Source organism: Condylura cristata, unplaced genomic scaffold (genome assembly GCF_000260355.1).
Source record: "Condylura cristata isolate star-nosed mole 26May11 unplaced genomic scaffold, ConCri1.0 scaffold00019, whole genome shotgun sequence".
NCBI lineage: Eukaryota > Metazoa > Chordata > Mammalia > Eulipotyphla > Talpidae > Condylura > Condylura cristata.
The window spans coordinates 32,999,664-33,023,208 of record NW_004567120.1 but is presented as its reverse complement, the minus strand read 5'-3'; the positions used below and the strand labels follow the sequence as shown (position 1 = coordinate 33,023,208).

The 23,545-nt window shown below is 40.3% G+C and overlaps 1 protein-coding gene across 2 annotated transcripts in view; it reads right to left on the bottom strand.

The window, feature by feature from the left end:
• The window catches only part of LOC101620555 (protein DDX26B), a 54,082-nt gene that overhangs the window by 8,388 nt on the left and 22,149 nt on the right, over window positions 1-23,545 (bottom strand). Inside the window, exons 3-13 of one of the 2 annotated variants that reach the window (XM_012727026.1) lie at window positions 20,859-21,008; window positions 20,000-20,089; window positions 19,596-19,779; window positions 19,216-19,344; window positions 16,661-16,824; window positions 14,388-14,540; window positions 11,303-11,435; window positions 5,974-6,068; window positions 4,833-4,943; window positions 2,442-2,660; window positions 1,401-1,524 (exon numbers count right to left, since the gene is read on the bottom strand). In XM_012727026.1, coding sequence (XP_012582480.1) covers window positions 1,401-1,524; window positions 2,442-2,660; window positions 4,833-4,943; window positions 5,974-6,068; window positions 11,303-11,435; window positions 14,388-14,540; window positions 16,661-16,824; window positions 19,216-19,344; window positions 19,596-19,779; window positions 20,000-20,089; window positions 20,859-21,008 — 1,552 coding nt within the window. Of the gene's footprint in view, window positions 1-1,400; window positions 1,525-2,441; window positions 2,661-4,832; window positions 4,944-5,973; window positions 6,069-11,302; window positions 11,436-14,387; window positions 14,541-16,660; window positions 16,825-19,215; window positions 19,345-19,595; window positions 19,780-19,999; window positions 20,090-20,858; window positions 21,009-23,545 lie in introns of those variants that run through there. The other variant, XM_004685834.2, reaches the window with a different exon arrangement.

Sequence of the window (23,545 nt, the reverse complement as noted above, 5' to 3'; positions counted from 1 at the left end):
AGAAAGACACAGATGTCATGGTGGCTGAAGGGCATGATCCTTTCGAGAGGACATGATCACAGACCGATTTAGTGATGTGTATCTTGGCATCTAACGAAGTCTAATATCTCAAATCTAGCATACTAAGATTTGAAATGATCTCTTTATCCCACTTATTACTCAGTCCACTATCACTGCTGCCTACAAACTCAAATTGCCAGGCCAAGAACGTCTCCTTCACCCTCATCCTTCAAATCTAGCCTAGGTTTCACGGTGTTCTCTTACCATCCAGAGAACCTTGGTTCGTGGCCCTTACTTACCCTCTTGAGAGTTTGATTAAATTTTCAGGTTCTCGGGGCCTCCCTGGTGGCACAAGGGATTAAATAGAGGCACTGTGAAGCAGCCACTGTAGCACAAGTTTGATCCCCAGCCAGGGAGCTGACCCACATGGCACAGCAGACCTCTCCTGTCTCCCCGCTGCTCCCCTTAACAGCATATTTCAGTCTGCCTGCTCTGCTCTCCACTTCACCCATTGCACCTCTTGCTTGTACCCCAGTTCTTGTATACATAAATACATAAATCTTTCTAAAAATTAATCTATACGTTTCGGAAATTGGTCAGGCTAACATTTTCTCATGTTAATGGACAAATGATCCTTTTTAAAGTTATCAACATGGAATAAATGGAAACTGTAAACCACCACCAATTATCCTAAATACTTTCAGCTTCATTCTTTTCGTGTAAATGAGGAAATACTGATTGAATGCATTAGGTGCATCAATTTCCAAAATCTGAAAGACCTAGTGTCTTGTACTTTCCAATTTCCCATACTGGGCAAACTACTAAAATGCTCACTCTTAGTTTCTATATTCATAAAAAGGCATCAAAATCATATCTAGGTCCCTCCCTGGTGGTGCAGTGAGTTAAAGCACCACATTATAAAGCTCTCTGAAGCCACTACAGCACAAGTTCGATCCCCTGCCAGGGAACTGACCCACATGGTACAGCAGACCTCTCCTGACTCGCCTGCTGCTCCCCTCAGCAGTGTATTTCAGTAGACCTGCCTGTTTTGCTCCCCATTCTATCTCTGGTGAATCCTCTCACCCACCACACTACTGGCCTGTACCCCATTTCTGTATGCATAAATAAATGTTAAAAAAATAATGTCTAGCTCATGGGGTGATTTTGAGGATCATGGGAACTAAAACATGGGGAGTGTAATAAGTCCTGATTAACACATGCTTCCCTCTAAGCCCAAGAACAATAAAATTGTACCTGGGTAGATCTAGAAAGTCCCCATAATCAGTATTCTGAACATTAAAGTATTACAAAGAAAACCTATTCATAATGCAATAAACACTTCATATAAGTCAGGGTTGACATTTTCCTAATCAACAAAAAGTAATTTTTTGTTCATTTACCTTCATCTTGTCCAACAATAAATTTGTGTGTTTTCAGCAAATTGGATCTCATTCTTGTTAGCTGATCTAAAAGACCTCGGCGTGGAATATCATAAGCATTTCTGTATGTCTGAGGATTGAAATTCTGCTTTAAATAAAACAGATAATTTCAGTTACTCCTGAGGTTTTCATTTCTGGATCCATGTTTGCCCTCTTAAAATCTTAGTGAAGAGCGTGACATGCGATATAACCAAGGCCTGTAGGGTTTTCCCACTGGGAAATCTGCCTTCACTGGCATTGTCCTGAATTCTAATACCGGTCGAGCATTAACGCCACTGGGAATATCGTTTTTCAAGTGTCACAGAAAACACCAAGGCCGGAGACTCACACCTGTGGCAGGCAGCCCAGCGGGCCACTACTTGGGGTCGGGAAGGAGTCCCCCTGCAGCTCTGCTCCCAGCCTGGAACTCGGGCTACTGAGGGAGGGAGGAAGGGAGAGCAGCCTGCTGAGGGCTGCAAGGGCGGTGAGGGAGGGCTCTACCGGCCTTGAGGAGGAGGGGCGGGCGGCCTCCAGCCAGCCTCAGAGTAGGCCTCCTTCCAGCCCGCCCTGGGCCTGACCGGTACAGCCCAGGGCTGGGGTGTTGGGGCGTGCCCTTCTGCCCAACTGGACCTCCCATGGGGACACCCTGTTGCCCGAGGTCACCGTTGAGCCAGCGGCCCCTTCCCCCTCCTGCCCCAGTCAGGCTCTGCACCCACTCCCCGCTCAGATGTGCCTCCTCAGGCCTCCTCCCTCCCCTCCTCTCTGGGGTACAGGGCCCCGAGGGGTGGTCCAAGGCTCCCCCTGCCTCCTGGGCCGCTGCTCCCCTTTATCTTGGGCATTATTCTCCCAAACATAGTTTGTACATTTAGTTTTTTTATTGTTATCTGCTGGCAGAACAATTGGTCCATTAATAACGCTAAGTCCAAATCATGATGGTAATTATTTAAAAACTAAAGTAATAGGAAAGACATAAATGTATCAGTCAAGATCCAACAAATACAAACTGTTAATGGCACAAGTTACCTTGTTTAAGAGCCCTACTTGGAAGCCAGCAAATTCTTTGGTATTCAATTCTGTCAGTCTCGATGGAGTTTCCCCTATGATTTCTTTCAATAATTTTCTAAAATTTTTATTGTGAGTTAAGGACATGCCACCTCCAGAATGATTTTTCACTTTGATTCCAATTTCCTGGGGAGGTTTCTTCCCCACTGATGCTAGTATTCGTTCTGACTCTAGTTTGGTCTAAAATGAAAGTACATAGTATGTTACGGAAAGATCTAAATTACCACTGCTGTTTTTCTACTTAAGAAAGATAATACTTTAAGAACCCCACAGAACAATTTTCAATTTCAAATCACAGAAAAACGGTAACTAAATATTTTCCTGTGTTTCTTTGTACTACCACAGCAAACAGACAGAGGGGGGCTAGAAAAAATAAATTGCAATATAATTTCTCTCTTGTCTAGTGTCAAAATTATGATTGAATCATATATAGAATGGAAATCGTGAATAATTATATTATTAGACATTTCAAATCATATTTTATTACTGTAAAATTTAGTCTAATTCAACATTTCCATTTTGGTGCCACACATAGTGATTTTCAGACTGTGTGTATAAATGTAAAGTAGAGCTAAACTTCAGATTCCATGGATTGGCATTATATCTGAAAACACTAAGCTGCTCGTTTCTAATACTGGATCATCCCAAAAAAGTCTTAAAGGTAATGTTAAATTTAATAAATATTACTGAGTAAATAACTTAAAACATTCACTCAGTACATATAATTCTTACTAACTTACAATTAAAAACCCTTTTAATAGACAATATTGTATCATATTGATAAATATTGCTTCAGAAAGTGTTGTAGCAATATATTGGGCATATTTTGTGATTTATATACATCTGAGATGGTTCAAGGAACACTGGTGGCATAGAATTATTAAGTTAGTAATTAAATTAGTAATTAGAGCTATTATAAATTAGTAATGATCTTTTGTTTTTGTCTAAAAGATAGAATTCCATCAGTAAGCCCAAAGCAATTTTGGATTTCTTACGGTTTGCTCAGAGGCATTCATTAATCTTCCTTAATATTGGAATTAATTGTTTATTATTTTAAGTAAGGCATGAAATAAGGCATAAAAGCAAACGAAGAGCATGTTTCCTTAAATGGTTCTGAATGCTCATTTATAAAACTATACAAGCAATGTGTCCCCGAAGGTCGCCGAACTTGAATGTGTTTCAATTCTGTTCACTATTCTTCCTTGTGGCCATAACCTGCTGACACAGCCTTAAAGGCCTCTGGTGAACATCAAATAAAAAGAAAATCAATAGGTCAACCAATAAATAAATAACCAAAACAAAACATTAACAACAACAACAAAAATCTATTAGCAAAGAGGCAAAGGGGTGAGGGGACAATTGGTAGATCAGAATAGAGATTTGCCTTTACTTTCTTTTGCACTTATGAGCACACGGGACTGTAGGAGTTGGTAGACTCCAGCGTACATTTAAGTTTGGGCCAGCTCCTAGCAAGGTGTGTCAGCATTCCAGAACCGACATTTGGGTTCTGTTTTCTAAAGGCCAACTTCATATGCAACTTGAAGTGCAGTCACTGCAAATGCTACTACTGTCCCCTGCCGGGGGATGCCCTTGTGTATTAGAAGAAAGTAAAAGTGTTGTATTAATTTGTCATATCACATAGCACATCTGTATAGCAGTAAAGGTCTAACTTAGCAGTTCTCAAACAATTCCATCCTGCAAGAATGGGCTAGGTAGAGGTGAGAAGTATGATAAGTAGGGGTGAGTGGAGGATGAGGTGCTAATAGAGGGGGCAGGCAAGGGACAAGGTGAATAATGGTGAATGAGGTGGCAGGGGAGAAACAGATGGTGGACAAGAAGAGGGGAGGTTGGACTCCGCTCTTCAGGTCCCCTGGGGCCTACTACCTTCCAGTTTGAGGAACACTGGTCCATCTCCCCCTCTCCAAGAAAAAACAGATGCATATTTTTGCTCACAAACTATTTCAGGCAATTCATTAATCACACCACGCCTCAATGTGCTGAACTAAAAAGGGGGCTGCTCTAGCCCAATGTACTTTGCAGAGAAACTAGGGTGAGGGTAGACACGTGACCCATGAGAGAATTCTATCAAGCCTCTGCCCCTCTTAGGCCATGAAATATCAACCAGCTTGTGGGCAGAACAAGCTGGAAAGCAAAAGAAGAAATGGCACAGCATCCAATGATACTGACAGACCCTTAACTGCAGTTGAATGGTGAAGCTAGAAGCCATAGAGAATCACATTACTACTAATCCATAAAGTGGAGAAATATAGACACATTTAATTTGAATACAGAATAAGGAAATGCACTTCTGAGGGCAAAGGATTTTTGTTTGTTTGTTTTTACCAATACTACCTGTTGGCTGAGTTTTTTAAGGTAAGAGATAACACTGTAACTAAGTCCACAATCTAAATTATCTGATATCAGATTTGGAGCTCCCATCATCCTTAGTGCTTTCTTTAATGGCTATAAGGAAACAAAATACACAACAGTAAGAATAGAATAAATCTTAAAATACTCAAAGTTCAGTTATAAGGGGCAAAGGGACATGATTCATTTCTTAGAAGTCAAGGTGCTGCACATAAAACCAAACATGGAACATTCAAAAGTGGCAATGAAACAGCAGAGAAGCAAGAAGCAGAAAGTAAAAAAATCAGAAGAGAGTGGGATAAGAAGAGCAAGTAACAGCAAATTCAAACAGGTCAATTGCTTTCAGTCTTAATTCTCAAGTCATAAATATCATTTCACATTGCATTTTGTTGTCCACCCCATCCTGCCCTGACAAAGATGAACACATCCCAGTTTCTCCTCCCAGTGACTAACGCTACCATTGAAAGCTCTGCCTTTTCACCTCTAGAAACTTGGTTTAAAATTTGCCACAGTCCATCTCTGAAATAATTTGGATAATCTTGATTGAGATTTTGTGGCCAGTTCAAAATCATCACGGATACTTCCCTCAAATTGTAAAAATCAAAATGAAGCCAAGTAATTTTTTTTTTTACTCTGTTTGGATTCCGCCACCACCAGGGCCCCCACTTCATATTGTGTCTAGGACACATTTTTTTTTTACAAGCACTAAATAAACAGAATGTCCTTGGCTTTTTTTTTCTCCCTCCCCCCCCCACCCCGAGGCAGTTCCCATATTCACAATTTCTAGAGTTAAAAAGGAAAATTAATATAGAACATGAATCCAGACCTATTTTCTCATCCCCAATTATAATTCCATGAGGCTAATTTTAATTAGAGCAAAATAGAAATGTGTTCTAATGCAAATGACCATGGCAGTTAAAGGAAATAAAAGAAACAGTTTTCTTATGCACTGCCAGGGTATCTCCAAGTTCTTACACATAATCTGGGAAGACAATGACGACACAAATATTTATAAATTAATACATAACTATCTTATTTAAGGGGTAAAGTTTTTGGTTCAATGACATTTCTTGTGACAAGAATCATTTCTCAAACAGTTAAGAAATATATACACATAAATACATACTAATAAGTAGTATGGAGGCAGAGTTTTTAAGTAGCCGTCAAAAGCCTGTCGCCACTTCAGATTTGGCTTAAGCTTGTGAACTTTAAACAAGTCATCTGCAAGAGAAAATCAAATAAAATATGACATTATTCTAGCCCTAAATTCTAGCATCTAAATCAGGCCACCCATACACATCATATCACTTCCCAGACATCTCAAGGTTTCACTGCATTTGATGAACCTTTCACTGGCCTTGATCTATCACTTTTGGTGGTTGTACTATTAACCAAAATTATGTTCAATACTTTTCTAGAAAATTAAATACATATTCCTCTTCTGTCTATGAAGCACATAAACTAGAATATTAAAACAATGACTCAGATGCATGTGAAATATTTTTTCTGACCTGTTCAATATTAGTAACATTTATATTGGCAATTTTCACCTGCGGGGAATCCATGTTCACTGGTAGATGAATATTTCTTTTATTTAAATAGAGGGTCTAACACTTCTTGCTGAAAGGTCAAGGTAGGATACTCCACAAAATATATGAACACAAAAGCTAAGTCTATTCTGTAGGCAATGATGGCAAGCTCTAAATTATGTTTTCAATTCTCCTTAATCAGCCTGTTATTTGTTTAGGTAATCTGCCTCCCGCCCCTTCATTTCTTTGATTTCAGTTGTCAGGATTTTGAGGCAGAACTCAGGTCTCTCAATTACTAAACTAACAATTTGATGATGGCACTAGTAAAAGCAAATAGAGATGCTAGGTTGAAGTTTTAAATTCTGTACAACTAAATATGTTTATTGGGTAGCAGGTATAGTAACATAACTTGGATGTTTTCCTTAAATAAGCAGACAGCCCCTATCTTTTCACATTTAGATTTAATTATTTTAATGACCTAAGTACATTACACATAAGGCATTACATTTTTGAATTATCTCTTATTTCCCCTGAGGGTAGGAATGTTTTTTTCTAATGTAATAATTCAAAATTATTAAATATGAATATTCAATATTAACCTGCCACATTTACTATAAATATCAAAGATATTATAAATTGAGTCTCTATTTTGCTTCTTCAGGCTTTATTGGCTTTTATCAAAAAAAACATGGCTATTTCCAGAGACAAAAATCATCCCCATACCATATACATAATTTTTCTGTACACAGGACTCTTGAACTTCTAAATTCCTTTACGGAAAACAACTACATATTTTCTTCCTTTTACTGCTATAATAAATTATTCACTCCTGCTGAAACTAATTTCAGTGAATTTAGAGAGTCTTGAAATGTAGGTCTTTTGTTCATTTGGTACAGGTAGCAAGAACAAAGAAAAACTGATCTGAAGAGATTTCTGGCTCATTGTAGCACGCAGGTCCTTTGAAGACTAGTCATATCTTGACAGTAAGGAACAAGAGACTTTGGAAATATCCCCTTATGCTGTGCTGTGTCTTTATGAGGAGTCTTGTGGGAATTAGGCTGATTTTTAAATACCACAAGACTGGAGAGACATTTAGATAAAGAAAGATTCGATCATCAGAATCAATAATAATATTTCTAACAATGCCGATTGTGATGACTCCACTTTTCCACCCACAATTAGTCTAATTAATTCTTGTTGGGTTTTTTGTAAACAAGGGATGGAGCAAGAAAATCTTCCACAGTCGAGAGCAAGTGTAGAGAGCAATTAGGGTGTCCTGTTTTAGTCACGTCTCTGGAGCTCAGAAAATGAGTTTTACCATATTAGATCTCCACTCACATGCAGCCTCTGGGTGGTGCAGTGGAGGTGTCAATAAACGAGCTGATCAACTTCTGAGAATTGAGGAGATGAATGTAGCATGAGAATAAAATGATACAGACAACACCTCACACACCATCCATATTTTATCTAGTTCCTTTCTCATTTCTGCTTCAAAGAGGAAGACCTGGGTTTGAATTCAAGCTCAGCCACATCCTTAGCTGAGGGAGCTTAGAGAAATCACCTTTTTTTTTTTTAAAGATTTATTTATTTATTCATATAGAACTGGGGTACAGGCCAGAGATGCGGAGGGTGAGAGGCTTCATCAGAGACAGAGTGGGGGGCAGAACAGGCAGATCGACGAAGTACACTGCTGAGGGGAGCAGCGGGTGGGTCAGAGGTCTGCCACGCCATGTGGTCACCTCCGGGGCAGGCGGGAATGGAACTCATGCGGATGCGGCTTTAGATTCTCAGTGCTGTGCTTTAATCTGCTGCGCCACCAGGGAGGGCCCGAGAAATCACCTTTATTAGCCTCCATTTCATTTACAAAGGGTTTAATGATAATTGCCCCACCCTACTGATTTTTTAAAAAAGATTTATTTATGTATGTATATAGAACTGGGGTACAGGCCAGAGGTGCCAGGGTCAGGGGTAGGTGAGAGGATTCACTAGAGACAGAGTGGGGAGCAGAACAGGCAGACTGATGAAGTACACTGCTGAGGGGAGCAGCGGGCATGGCCAGGAGAGGTCTGCCGTGCCATGTGGTCACCTACAGGGTGGGGATCAGACTGATGCTGAAGTGGCTTTAGCTTTTCAGTGCTGTGCTTTATTTAACCCGCTGCGCCACCAGGGAGGGCCACCACCCTACTAATTTTTATGACTAATCCAGTTAAGCCTCACTTATCTAGCCCACGTAAGGTTTTTTTTTTTTTTTTAGTGCTTAAATAATTAAAAAAGAAGAAAAGGGTCACCTTTATGGACAGTTATTCTACTATGCAGTGATACAGTGATATTTCTGGGTGTTATAAAATATGTGTGAATTAAATTTCCTTTTTTTACTAAATGCCCCTGCGCACTGAAACTGCAAACCAGTAGTATACAGTGGACCCTCCCTGGTGGTGCAACAGATTGAAGTGCAGTACTATGGAGCTGTCTGCTGACATTGCAGCACGGGTTTGATCCCCAGCCAGGAAGTTGACATACATGGTGCGACAGATCTCTCCTGACCCGCCCACTGCTCCCCTCAGCAGTGTATTTCAGTCAGTCTGCCTGTTCTGCTCCCCATTGTCTCTGGTGCCCCAATTCTTGTATGCATAAATAAATAAATCTTTTTTAAAATGAAACAGCAGTGCTTTCAAAGCTATAGCTCCACTCCCCCTTCCACCATACCCTGGCAACCACAATTCTACATTTTGTTTCCATGAGTTTGACTATTTCAGTTTCCTTGTAAGTGTAATCATAAAGCATAAAGTCTTTTGTGACGAGTTCATTTCACTTCGCATAATGTCCTCTGAGCTTGTCCGTATGACAGGATTTCCTTCTTTTTAAAGGCTAAATAATAGCCCATTGCATGGATGTACCACACTTTCTTTATCCACTCACTCATTGATAGATGTTTGGATGGCTTCCACCTCATGGATATTGTTAATAAGACTGCTATGAACACGGGTGTGCAAACATCTCTTGGTGACCCTTTGTTCAGTTCTTTTGGATATGTTCCCAGAAGTGGGATTCATGGATCACATGATAATTCTATAATTAATTTTTAAAGAACTCTCTGTATTGCTTTCCATGATGGCTGCACCATTTTCACGCCCACCAACAGTGGATGGACAAGGATTCTAATCTCTCCACATCCTGGCCCACACCTGCTACTTTCTGTGTGTGTGTGTGTGTGTGTGTGTGTGTGTGTGTGTGTGTTACAGTGGTTAGTTAATGAGTATAAGCCAATCTCTTCTGGTTTTTAATTGTCTTCTCTAATGATTAATGATGTTGAACATCTTTTCACATACTTGTTGGCCATTTGTATATTTTCCTTGAAGAACTGTCTACAAATCCTCTCTCACTTTAAAATCAGATTATTTGCTTTTTTGTTGCTGTTATATTTTAGAAGTTCTGTATATAATCTGAATATCATTTATCTCTTACTATTTCATCAAATTCATGTAACTACAATTACCTCAATATAAAGCATACTTAAAAATAGAAAACTAATACTGTTTACAGTGTAAGTAATGATTATCTAGTGTCATCTGTCACTCTGTAGCTGTGAAAAAATGATAAAGACATACTTAAGAAATATAGCAAATGCAGACAATAGATACTTTTTATTGTCAGTCATATTAATCCCAAGTATCTAAATCAAAGTGCATAGTAGTGACAATCACCTACCAGAGCATACTGTTTCATTGGACTAAGAAATAAAGAGGATAAGCTATGCAAAGTAGCCATGCTAATAGACCTGATTCGTTCTTAACTTGTGGTATTTAAGTTGCTTTTTCAGTATATAAAGATTTATAACACTAAAAATCTTTTGTTTTAAATAAAATCTCATGCTTTAAATAAGCGCATTAAAACTTAGTAAAGCTTTCATCCTTTTCACAAAAATTAAGAAACCCTACCAAATAAAAATGCTTATAAGTTTATAAGACGATGCCGCATGGTACCATGTGACTCTAAACAGATGTGGCTTTTTATTTTATTTTATCGTTTTAGATGTGGCTTCTTAAATGAGAAAAATCCTCACACACATCTTCAGCAATATGAGTAACATCTTCTGGAGTTGTTCCTTTACAATTCTGCCATGAAACCGTGGCTTTTACAAGTGCAGTTATTGCATAATTTACTCCTGTCCCTATTTCCTTAACTTGCTATCCTGCCTAAAACCAATGCCTCAAGAACACTTCATATTCTTTCATGGGGTAATGAGTGCAAGCCCATAGAAGCCCTGTTTTCTGAAGAAAGCCTTCAGATCCTTGCAGCATTCGTCACTATCAGTGCTATTTTTTGGCCCAAACTAGCTTATAAAAAAGCCAAGTGCACTTCAAATGGGTTGGTAGGAGGAAGCATTGGGGCCTGTAACCTCAAGAACAGTGTAAGAAGCATGTACTGAAGAATAAGTGTCTCTTCTGTCTGATGTAAAAACAACAAAAAGAAAAGGAACCAAGCAGAAGCAGTACACAAATTCCATCCTTCCAACTCAGTTCTTAAACTTTTATATATCCTGATACCATTAGAAATTGTTTGATGCTGGGCCCTCCCTGGTGGCGCAGCGGGTTAAAGCTCAGCATTGAGAAGCTAAAGCCACTTCCGCATGAGTTTGATTCTCGCCTGCCCTGGAGGTGACCACATGGCGTGGCAGACCTCTCCTGACCTGGCCGCTGCTCCCCTCAGCAGTGTGCTTCGTCCATCTGCCTGTTCTGCTCCCCACTCTGTCTCTGGTGAAGCCTCTCGCCACCCCTGAGCCTCTGGCCTGTACCCCAGTTCTGTATGCATAAATAAATAAATCTTTAAAAAAATTGTTTGATGCCAATAAAAAATTGTTACTCCATTATTTATTATTCATTTCTGTCCTATTTGAAAGATGAGTAGATGGCAGATTTCACTTACCTAAAAGAGGGAGTAAAACTGGATAGTTGTATGGCATCACAAAGAGGTTTACACAAGTTAAAGTTGTACTGGCTTTTAAATAACCGAATGGATATCCAAGTTCATTGTATTTTCCACTGCTAGTAACAAACACCTGAGAAGAACATGAAGCAATGTACACTTAAAACAACATGATTTTATGGGAAAACAAACTCACAGCAACATCCCACAGCGACATCTATGGTACAGTTTCATTGTAACATTAAGTGACATGACCTGTGGTTATGTCAAAGTAGATCACACTAAATAGGAATGTCCCGCTTGCAATGCTTTTTTAATTATATTAAGAAATGAACTGCACGATGCAGTAATCATTCAGAGACCACAGGCTCTATTAACAATACCCAAATATGTAGTTGGTTAGCACAATGGAAAATGGGGCTGAAATACTGCTAAGTGAGGCCAGCCAATGAAAACAAATTGACTTCTCAAAAGAATCAGAGTGGAGACTTTTAGGAAAATAGAATGTGGTCCCAAGTCTAAAACATTTGATTATAAAAACAAAGCGCATTGAAAGGATTATACTGACACTGCTCATGCGCTACTAGCGAGTCTTGCCTTGTGCCATTCCTCTACCTGCTTACTCATTTTTCATTTCATAAATATTTATTACGTACCTTCTTACAAGCCAGGCACTGGAGCTAATTATTTTGAGGCAAGAGGTACTTTGGCTCATCTGGAAGTCAGTTTCTCTTGTAATTTGTGTTAGTAGAGCAAACACTAAAGACATTAATCTTCACTCCACAGAACTTACTCCTGGTTGATCTTCCTGAGTTGGCATAAATCATATTTTCAGCCCTTATACACTTGCTATACTGTGCTGGAGTCTTCTAGCTACTCTGTTCCATGTTCACATTTTGCCCAAATCAGGGCACTAGTAATAATGGGACTTATAGACAGTGTCCTTTTCCAATGTCCCTCAAAAGAATCATGTAAGACAACAGTTAACCACTGCTGTTGAAAAAGTCCAACTCTGGAACCAGCAATGTCACCTAATGGGCCACTAAATCCTTACTACATTTAGGTATAACTAAGGATAGGTCGTTCCTATAAAATTCATGGCTCCACAAAACAGTGAGTTAGGTTAAAACATGCCTCAGCTAATGGATCCCATGTCTTAATTTGAACCTTAACAGAAATGGTTAACTGTAAGGAAAAAAATGTCTGATTACCCCCTATTTCCTAAGTGTCCATGTTACAAGAGAGGGAAAACATCATGAAGCATAAAAAAAGTTTCATGCATGCGGCCATCAAGGGTCAGACTGATTCTCTTGAAAGGAAAAACGCTGTTTTGTTTTTAGTCCCTTTCTTACTTACTCCCTTTCTTTCTCTGCTTCCTTTCCTCCCTCCCTTCCTGTCCTTCTTTCCCGTAAGTCCTTGGAGCTTGTCCAAATTCTTTACCACCTGAAAATTAATAGAATTTGGGGGTTCAAAGAAATCATGAGGGGCAGACCAGCTAGCTCAGTGAAAGTAAGGATTCACTTCAAGGTAACATAGCTGGTGGCAGAGCAAGGATTAGAATCCAGTCTCCATTATGATTTTGCCAAATTTCCTGGCTCCTGATTCATCTTATTCTTTTTCACACTCAATAAGTCACTGTACTAAAACTACTTTAAAGCCAAATAACATAAGGCACAGAAGAAAGACAGCACATAGTTGAGGGTGATGTGGGGAACGAGGACAGGATTTTTAAAGTTTCTTTTTATAAGATTTTTCAAGAGATGTGCTATATAGAAAAGAGTTTACTTTTGGGGAAAAGTACAATTTGCAATTTGCTTTTATTGTAAATACTTTTCCAACTCATTAATTCAAACCTCTTATTTTGATTTGAAATTAGGATTCTAAAAGCCTTGTCTCTACATTTGTAGCACCTTTAAGTGAATTGTATTGAAATAGAAACATGAATTTAAAAAGATGTAGGAATTGTAGGTATACAGATCAGTGAATGTTCATATGTAATCAGCACACAGACCAAGAAGTAGAAGATGATCAGAAACTCCCTCATGTCCATCTCTGGCTCCTACCCTGCACTCCCAAGGGAAACCACCATCCTGACTTTTAACAGAGTAGCTCAGTTTTAGCTCTTGTTGAATATACATAAAGTAAAATCGTATGTGTGATCTTTTATGTCTCACTTCTTTTGCTCTGAGATTGTTCTCTTTCTTGCACATCTCCATCCTTGTATTATGCCTGTCCCTTTCTTTTCCACCCAGTTTTAGCAATTTTGGAGAATTCAAGTAGCCCAAAGGCAGTTAGTAGCAATAAACTGACATGTCAGGATGGAACAGATGGCAGCCTGAAAGTGTTTCTGGCGTGACTAGAACCTAACAATCACTGGCTGCTGTATGGTGCTGTAGTTTAGAAACAGAATTAACATTCTCATAGTGTAGGACTTGTTCTACCTAAATAAAAAGAGCTGTGACTGCCATGTCTGGATGTTTATGAATTAAAATGCAAAGGTGGAATCTACTAACCAGTCAGGAAGCCCCTTTGCTGAAGCCAGGCTGGAAGAGCCAGTGTGCATACATTTGTCTGTGCATTTCCCTCATCCCAGAAAACCTGCACTACACGGCCCGTGCACTTGATACCACAGGACGGTTTGAGGGTTTCGTTCCATTACACTAAAGTGAAAGTAGCTTCCGGGCTTATATTTCTTTTTCTTTTTGCCAAAAATATCCTGTACATCCAATCTGTCAATTTCAAATTAAGCCTGAAAACCTTGCTTCAGGAATCCACAGCTAAAGGCAATGGTTAGGCTTTCTAAGTGTGGGGTCTCTGAATGAGGCTTCAGGGGAGTCCTCCAAATCTCCAAATCCACAGATTTTATCAGATTTTACTGTTTTCACTGGTAATGGACAGTAGGCTGATGCTTCATATCAGTCTGAAATTATTGGCATGACTCTGTTGCTTACACAGTAGCTTTTGTGAGGCACATTACTAAGAGATTCAGCGAAATTATTCCCAGATTAATCTTTGAAACTTCTTAAAACAATTCAAGGAACCCAGAGAGGTTACGGAAACATGGCCAACAATTAAGGGTAAGCACCTGCCAGCAGGTATGGGGAGATTTTCGTTCCAGGATATACTGAGTTAAAGGTGAAGGTTCAAGTTCATATTTGTCAAACGGAAGTTTGTCTATTACCATTGGTTCACAGTCTATGCAGGAGAACCTCACAACAGGATGAGATGTTCGAGGAGGCTAAAAAACAAAAAGGGAAAATACGTATATTATCAGCAAGCTTACATCTCTGACAATTCGACACCCCCCTCCATGTTTTATTACACCATAGCTGAGATACAGACTAGTGTTTGGAGAAGGACAGCACCTGCTCTTTGGGCATCATGTTGGCTTCCGTGGGTGAGGGTGTCAGATTCCTTTTCCCTACCATTGGGAAAGGAAAGGAAAATCTTAAGACCCCTGCCACAATTTCAGAAAAATACAAAGACTGCTTTGAATATGTTTAAGAAGTTATGATCTGTAGGATGAACCCTGAATTCTGGATCCATGTTGTGACCTCCCCAAGGACTACCTGTCCTTCACTGATTTGTACCATGAGGTTATAGAGCATCCAGGCGTTACTGGCGAAGACGAAATCCATGAAACTTCCTAATGAGGTAATGGCAGGCTTGGAGCCACTAACAAGCAAGATGAAATTTCGTCAAGGCATGGAACGGGCAACACAGGCCAGAGCTCATCAGTTGTCCCAACTCCAGGGCACACATGAATTTTTCCAGCAATTCTCACACCCTTATTTTTTCCTTGAACCGCTGGAGTCGGAACATTTCCGGCTGGGTTGCCAAGGCTTGTGCACCTGGAGAGCAGAGCAGACTGATGGAGCAGCCACCTCACTACCAGGTTCTGCTTGTGGGAATGGAGAACACCAGAGAGGAAAACGAGGGCAGTAATGTACTCTGGGGAGATGAGGCAAAGAACAAGTTCCCAGGACAAGGATGAGAAGTGTTCTAATCTTGCTGGGAGAGCTGTAACGCTAATATGAACGGAACAAAACACTTGATTTCTTTATAAAAAGCAAGTCCCTGATCATTTGCTTTTGAAATTTACAAGCCTATTAAGATGTTTTGGGGACTGGGATAAATAGGCCTTAAATGTGCTTCTAAAGTGGGAGGAATGGTAGCATGAGCCACGCGTAACACCGAATGTCTTTTATTCCAGGTTTTTCTGGTATCAGTTTGAGTTAAACTTGAGACATATTTCTGGTGTATTAGATTTAAACCTATGAAAAAGGCAGGAACAAAGCCCCACCACTAGCCATTGGGTAGTAAGTCCCTAAGTAAAACATTCACTCTGGAACCGGAAGGGACCGAGAGCAGCTGGGCATTGCACTGACAAGAGCCATCTTGGAGCTCCACTTGCAGGAGGAAGGGTTTATCCTCACTCACAGCAGGGCGGAAATGGCTCTTCAGCCTTACATTCAGATTGTTGTGCATGGCCACTCCTGAAAAAATGCAGGAGCCTAAAAATAGTAATCGGGGAAATGCAGCTCATGTTAGACACTTTTGAAAGTTAGATGTAATATACATTAGTGAAGCACGCAAGTGCTAAACTAGAGAAGTGATCTTTGGTGCCGCTCCTCCCCCACCACAAGAGGGACTCTGACTTTTTTTAGTATAGCCTGGAGAGAGGGAGAGAGACTGGGGGTTTCACAGAGTTTCCTTCATTACTGCGTACCATCCTTCCCTCCCCAAAAGACCATTTCTTGGGTACTAGGGGTAGCGATATATCAAACCTTCCTCTCCAAATACAGTGAGCAAAAAGACAGCCCTTGCTTAAAGATCATTCCGAAAGTATTGCTTAGTTACCCATCATTATAAGGTACACTGCCAAGACACACAATTTATTGGTAACAAAAAGGTCCACAAAGTCCCATTAGGTGTGCAATGACTCCCTAGGAGGAAACAGAATGATTTCTGTTTTGAATGTTTCTAGAGCCTATCTAAGGTGCAAACTATGTTCTCATTTCCTGGGGCTGTCCATGGAAATCAATACCAGCAAATTTTAGAAATTGTACTTACCATGTAAATCAAGTCAGCTGCTCTGAAATAAAAACCAAGTTACAGATTGCAACAACATCAAAGTAACAACGCTTTAATTTCCAGAGGACAGTTCAAGTGGCAAAGGCAAAAGAAAGAATAAAAATGCCTGGACAGAAAAGTCGTTCTCTCTTGTTCTTGGGTACAAGCTAGTGTCCATAAAAGATAAAGGCACGGCTTTAACGCCTCAAAGCTATGTTCAAAGATTTACTGTGATCAGAACACGGAACATCCAGAATGTTTACCACTTTGTTTCATGACACTTACTAGTGAAGGTAAATTCTGATCTGGCCAAAAAGACTCTGGAATTGGCCAATGTCCAACAGGAACGCCAGTTTTAGAATTAGGTCGTACGTAAATGAGCTTATGACAACTATGCCATGCTTGGGCAGCAAATGAATTGCTTGGCCTAGCTGAATCCACACATCCATCTAAAAGTTAAACAAAAGACAGACTGAGGCATGAATTTCTTTTCACAGCTGCTGATCTTCTCGTACAAATTTTTTTCAGCTGAAAACAAAGCAGAGAACAAAACCAAAACCATGATTCCTGAGAAATGGAAGAAAAAGAGTGACTAGCAGGATTTCTGAGTGTTCTCTCCAGCAACTCTTTTCATTTAATCTATCCCCTCTGATTCAGCTTCCACCCCCTTATCCTTAACCTACTACCAAAACATGCAGTTATATGAAAAGCTATTATGAAACTAGTTTTCACTTTTCTGAGATTTGGACACATCATGAATGAAACACACCAAACCACTACAGCTATTTTTCCAATTAAGCAAATGAAATTATTCAGTCCCTGGTATAACTTTACATTTTTGGAATCTGCCAAATAGGTAATAAATTCTACTTCGATACTCATTCACAATTCAATGGAAAGAGTCAGCGGTCACAGGATAAAAACTACCCGCATTCACTCCACGGGACAGGTGTGCTGGCGACACGATGTAGGTAAAGGGCTGGGGGAGGAAACGCATCAACTCTACTGTGTCAGCCTGTTACATTTCCATGTCCACCATTAACATTCCATGGAAACTGGGCATTGGATCATCTCAATAATGTATCTTGAATGCATTTTTGAATTATTGAAACTTTTAATGAATTATTTAATTATATTTTCATGTGTCCTGCCCGTTCTAGAACAAGAGTTGCATCACCTTTACTGTGATGATTCATGTGTCTAAATTATATTTGTAAAAGTTATGTTTTAATGATGTGAGTCTCATTTTTCTTAAGTTATACATCATTTGGTTTACTTATTAAGTATTACTTTAGCCAAGTAATTATTTTAGATCAGGAGAGTGACCGGGAGTCCATGAAGCTCTAGGGAACACATGTGCAGTCAGGCCTCACTTAATGATGGCGGGACAGTCTGAGAAATGCGTTGTTAGGCAATGTCATCGTTCCATGAGTTATCACAGAAAGTACTTCTACAGGCCTAGATGGTCAAGCCTGCTACACACCAGGCTCCCCAGTGTAGCCCATTGATACCACCATCATGCATGTGATCGGCTGTTGACCAGAATGTTGTTAGTTGATGCATGACCATTAGAGAATTCCCTTAAGTTGGGCTCACAATGCTGAGAATGTGCTTTTTCCTGATGGGAGAATTCTCAAATTCCATCAGAATCTCAAAGATTAAGAACGGTAGACAAATGGGAATTGGAACAGCTAAAACGTAAATCTGAGCTACTTCCATGGCACCAAACCCAGTAGGGCTTCCGTATGAAAGCTGATAGTTCATGGTAGGTAACGAGCACAAAATGATGGCTTAAGCAGTCTGTAGTTAGCAATGTAACATGTCCTTCCTGCACAATTAATTTAATTTAAAATAGACTGTGGGGCCTCTCTTTGATGGCAAGTGTTTTTAAATTGTCATCCAAGAAACCACTGAAATTAAAACAAGTGTCTATATGTGGCCTGTGTCTGTTTTTCTAGGGAGAGGACGTCTCTATTCTTCCAACAGTTTCTCAAAGGGACCCGGGGTGGGGGGAAATAGCAAAAAGTTCAGAAACCACAAGGACCCTCCTCTTCAGAGAGAAACGTGTTCTTACTTTCCTCGGCAGCTACCACTGATTATGTACAAGGAAATTAAAATGCATGGATCATATCAGACAAACATGGTGGTAATGAGAGGCATCCTAGTGAGTATGTGTGTGAACTAACAGAAACGAGGAGAGGCCACAGCATAGAAAACTGCTATGAGGACACTTTGCAATGCAGGTCTAATGTGAGGGGAGAATTACATTTCCCGCTGCAAAAAATAGCTCTGCATTCGTGTATTTTGAGATGATGAACTTTCTGTAAAACCTCTTTTGAAGATAGAAGGCTCGCAGCTAAAAGGTGGCTGGTAAATACTGCTACAGGTTCTGACAGAAAACTGGCATTTCCTGGGTAAACATTCACAATCTCTTGCTGACCTGTAGTAACAAATGCAAATTTTATAAACATAGCCTGGCACACTGGTGCTCACAAGACCAACCCCAGATTACTAGTTAAGTGTTAACTCTATCATGAATCTGCAGAAACTTCGTGAACAGAGGTGAATGATTATCGACTTAAAACTGGGACCAAGGAATATGAAATGGATAGGAAGAGGAGAAAGTTTCTTAGGAAGATCTGACATTAGAGTTGTTAGAATTTGGTCACTGGCATGTCAACCAAAGGAAAAGGTTGCTGTCGGGATGGTGTTTGCCACTACCTGAATGTATGTGGATAGTAAAGACTGTGTCTATTGTGACTGATGTAATGGCTTGTCAATCCCAAACCATTTTTTATATACCACTTTAGAGTAAAAAAAAAAAATGTTATCAACCATACCTTCTCCAATAGGAAGTGGATCTGGTCCTGTTTTTTCAAAGTTAATAACTACACCACTCTGAACTTTTTGAACTAGAGATTCTAAACATTGATTCAACATTCTCTGTGTTCTAACACAGTAGGAGCGACCTATAGTAGAAGGAAAAACAAATAGTACAAGTTGATCAAGTAAAATACTCTTTAATAATGCAAGCTTTGAAGTCCTAACACATAACTTAATTAATCCTAACTGCTGCTTAAGCTCATAGCACTAACGATGAGCGTAAGCAGCAGAATTAAAAAGTTTTGAAGGAAAACAAGATACCAGGAATGGCACTTCAGAAAAACTGCTCTGTGCTGCCCTGAATTCCTCCCGTAGGCATATTAAGTATGACCAATACCTCCTGTGACTTCACACATCTGTGTGATGGCAGACTCATCGGTCGGCACGCTCCCTAGTTGTTCTGGCTCAGTCACAGCCAACCCAGGCAAGCGCAACACCAGGGCAAATAACCTTTGATCCCAACGAAAAGGTTCTTTGGTTAGTTCACTTCCAGGCAGAGGAGAATGCAGAGGCAGATGAAGCTAACAAGGCAAATTTGAAATGCTCATCACAACAGTGCATACAAAAATAAATTAGAGTTCACTTTTCTTCCATGTACTCAATAAAGTGAAGCAATCTTTCAAGGATTACCAAGATGGAAGGTTTGATCAAACTTATTCTTAACTGGAAATTTATGCCTCCCACAGAACGAGCTGCATATCCTTTGCCATTTAAATGAAATTTAAATAAATGAAATCTCACCTCTTCTTGAACACCAGCAGTAGTTGTTAACTTGTTGCCATCTGTGATGGTAATTAAAATAGATGGTTCTAAAAAAAATGGATTTCTCCCCTAAAATATATTTAAAATATATTAGAGCTGTGTAATGACATTTTATTTCAACTTCTACATTTGCCTTGCCAGTGATGTCTCAAGTATATGGAAAAGATTAGGGACTGAAGTGGGTGGGAATCAACCGTCCCTGAAGAGGTGGAATTCGGAATGAATGGAGGGATTCTTGTTCAGGGTGTCCCCACACCAGAGCACTCACAACAGCTTCTTTCTCTGCTTTCCAAGTAATCGTAGAAGAAAGCTATTAAAGAGATTATAATGGCATCAGCATCCAAGCTACTGAATCCACTGATCTGAGTTAAAATCCTGACGGGGGCATTAGTGACTTAGGCGCTGCCGCCTGGAAAGTGACTCTGGTTACCGTGAGCACACCCTTCGCAGTAGGAGAGGACAGTGGTGGCACAGCTCTGACTGTTCTGCCTGCCTCTTATTCTAGAGCTTTTCCACTGAATTGGGAGGGGTGAGGGAGTCAGGACACTAAAAGTGTCTCTTCACTTGTCTTGTTCAAACATTTCTCAGCAACTTATTCATCCCACTCTCAAATGTCTGATGATCTGATGGGTAGGCAATTTAAAGTATTTTACCACCAAGTCACATACAAGACTCGGAAATAGAGGGATCTATTTTTAAAAATTTGCATTTAAAAGATATATGAATGCCCCCCCTTGAAGATTATGAAAAGGAGCAGAAAACTTAACCATGCTGAATTTAAAATTCTTACCCCCAAGTAACCAAAATAAATTGCCATACTCATTCAAAAATTTTTTACCTGTCCATAATTGTCTATTCCAGATATTAATCTATTGAGATTTAACAAATCAAATGAGGATCTTAGAGCTTGACCAAGAGTAGTCAGTCCAGATGCCTGAAGATTTTTTAGTTCACTCATGAATGTTGCATGATTTTCTTTCCAACCAGCCTGAAAACCAAACATTTACAAAGAAATTTCTGATTATACAATGAACAACACATATGATGCAAACAACCACTAAACACCCACTATCAAGCCTGTAACTAATTAATAGTTCCTAATCTAATTCTCCACCTCAACTGATCACGTGGAACTCAAGCAAGCAGTTTCAGAAAGATCTGCCAGCATTATTGATCAAGAGCAAAGAACTCAAAGCAAGCAACACAGTAGTCCATATGACCAGAGGGCTTTGGCTCCAGAGGTCCAGTTTTCTATTCTGGGTCAACCAAATCTAACAAAAGGCCTCAGTTATTTACCTTACCTTGACACTGATGATGGCCATGGAGTAAGGGGGAGGGAAGGAGTACTTATTTTTTAAATTTGTTACACTTGATAGAGACAACTGAGTGATCTGATCTACATGAATTTTTCTAAACAGATTCTTCCTCCCAAAAATATGTTCACATTAAATGAGAGTCCAGGAGGAATTATAGGAATATAGAGCCACAACTACTTGGAGACAACCCATTTGACATCTTCAAGCATTCAGAAAGCCCCAAATCTAGAGTAAGAGGAGAAGGCTATAAAAACAAAGCAGCACAGGGGTCTCCCTGGTGGTGCAGGGGTTAAAGACACAGTGCTATCAAGCTATGGGTTCGATCCCTGGCCAGAGAGCTGACCCACATGTTGCAGCAGATCTCTCCTGCCTCACCTGCTGCACCTCTCAGCAGTGGATTTCAGTAGATCCGCCTGTTCTGCTCCCCACTCTGTCTCTGTGAATTCTCTCAGCCCCCACACCTCTGGCCTGCACCCCAGTTCTTGTATGCATAGATAAATAAATCTTAAAAAAAAAAAAAAAAGAAAAGAAAGCAGCACAAAATGCCAAGGAGAGAGGCCAAATAACAAGATGTAGCTAACAGCAAGTGACAGAGAAATAGGCCAGCAAGGGAGGGAGCAGTTCAGCGTAGTTTGGCAACTTGATGGGACAGTCACTTGAGTCTTGGTCACCGTGGGGGTCAGCAGTGTGGTACGCTCAATGGTGAAATCATACCAACCAGGCCACAGCAGCTAGAGGTGGGCAGTAAGAGCAAATAATAGAGATAAACTTCAGACTTAGCTAAAGACATATTGTTCACTGTCCACACAACTATACTAAACACTATTTGTTCTAGCAATCTGGACTACAGAAATGCCAACAGGCAGAAAGGGGGCAGACTGCTGGCTGCAGCCTATGGTGAAGCATCTGCATGACCTTGAGCAAATCTGTTAGCTTCTTATCTGAAAAGAAAGAAGAGCAGATAAACTGGGATTCCGTATGCGGGCTGCTGGTCAGCCCTGAAGACGAGTCACTCACACTGTAACCATGAGCATGGCCTCTAGGGTTGCGCAGCACACAAGCGTGTAAACGTGCAGTGGGGCCCAGCAGTCTGGGCTTCTGCAAAATTAAAGAATGATTTCATTTTTTAAAGTATCCTTAACAGATCCTAGGGTCAAAATAGCCAAAGGTGAAACTTTCCATGTGTTCCGTTGGCCAGAGTGTTTATAGACTTTTACTACCTCGAGGGAAGTCACCTGTGAGAGCAATTCCTTATGTCCCAAAGAGAATCTTGCTGAACTGTATAAACTAAACCTTAGTTGAAAGGAAGGATTATGAGTTAAGTTCTCCTCATCAAACAGAGGTTTTCCTTGACTTATGATGGGGTTATGCCCTGACAAACCCACTGTAAGTTGAGAACATCCGAGCGGAAAATGCCTTTACTACACCTAACTTACTGAACATCACAGCTTAGCCTAGCCTGCTTTGAACATCTGCAAAACACCAACATTAGCCTAGAGTTGGGCAAAATCATCTAACACCAGCCTGTTCTATAATAAAGTGCTGAACAGCTCGGAGACAGATAAGCAATCGTAGACACAATGGGGGCAAAAACAGAACACACAATTTCCCAGAACCACTGGCAACACAGTCCACTGTAGAATGTTGGCTGTTACCCTCCTGATCACGTGGCTGAGCAGCCGTCTTAGCTCACTGCCCAGCATCCCTTAAGAGTATCATACCGAGTATTGCTAGTCCCAGAAATGATCAAAATTTAAGATTCATAGTTTAACTTCTACTGAGGTGTATGGCTTCTGCACCAACATCAAGTCAAAAAATGCAAATAGAACCACTGAACTCAGGGACCATCTGTCCCTAAATGTCAGCAGGTGATTATAAATCACCCTGAATTTAAAAATTAACTTTCTTCTTTGGGGTGGAAGAGAAAGGTGTACTGTTGGGTGGAGGCAGATACATTGATTCTTTTCTTATTTAACAAGTTTTTATGGACTGACTGTGCCACACTGGGTCAAACGCTATCGACAGGCTGGGCGTGAGCGGAAGCAGACCTTGAGAGCTCCTGCCCCGGACAGACAGAGTAAGGAGCGCAGGTATGGGGGCTGAAGGAACAAGCGGCCAGAGTGAGGGGAGGCTTCTCACAGAAGACGGGGCATGTGAGGAAACCTAATGGCACAAAGAGAAGACTAAAAGTCTCCCCACACTGATGCGA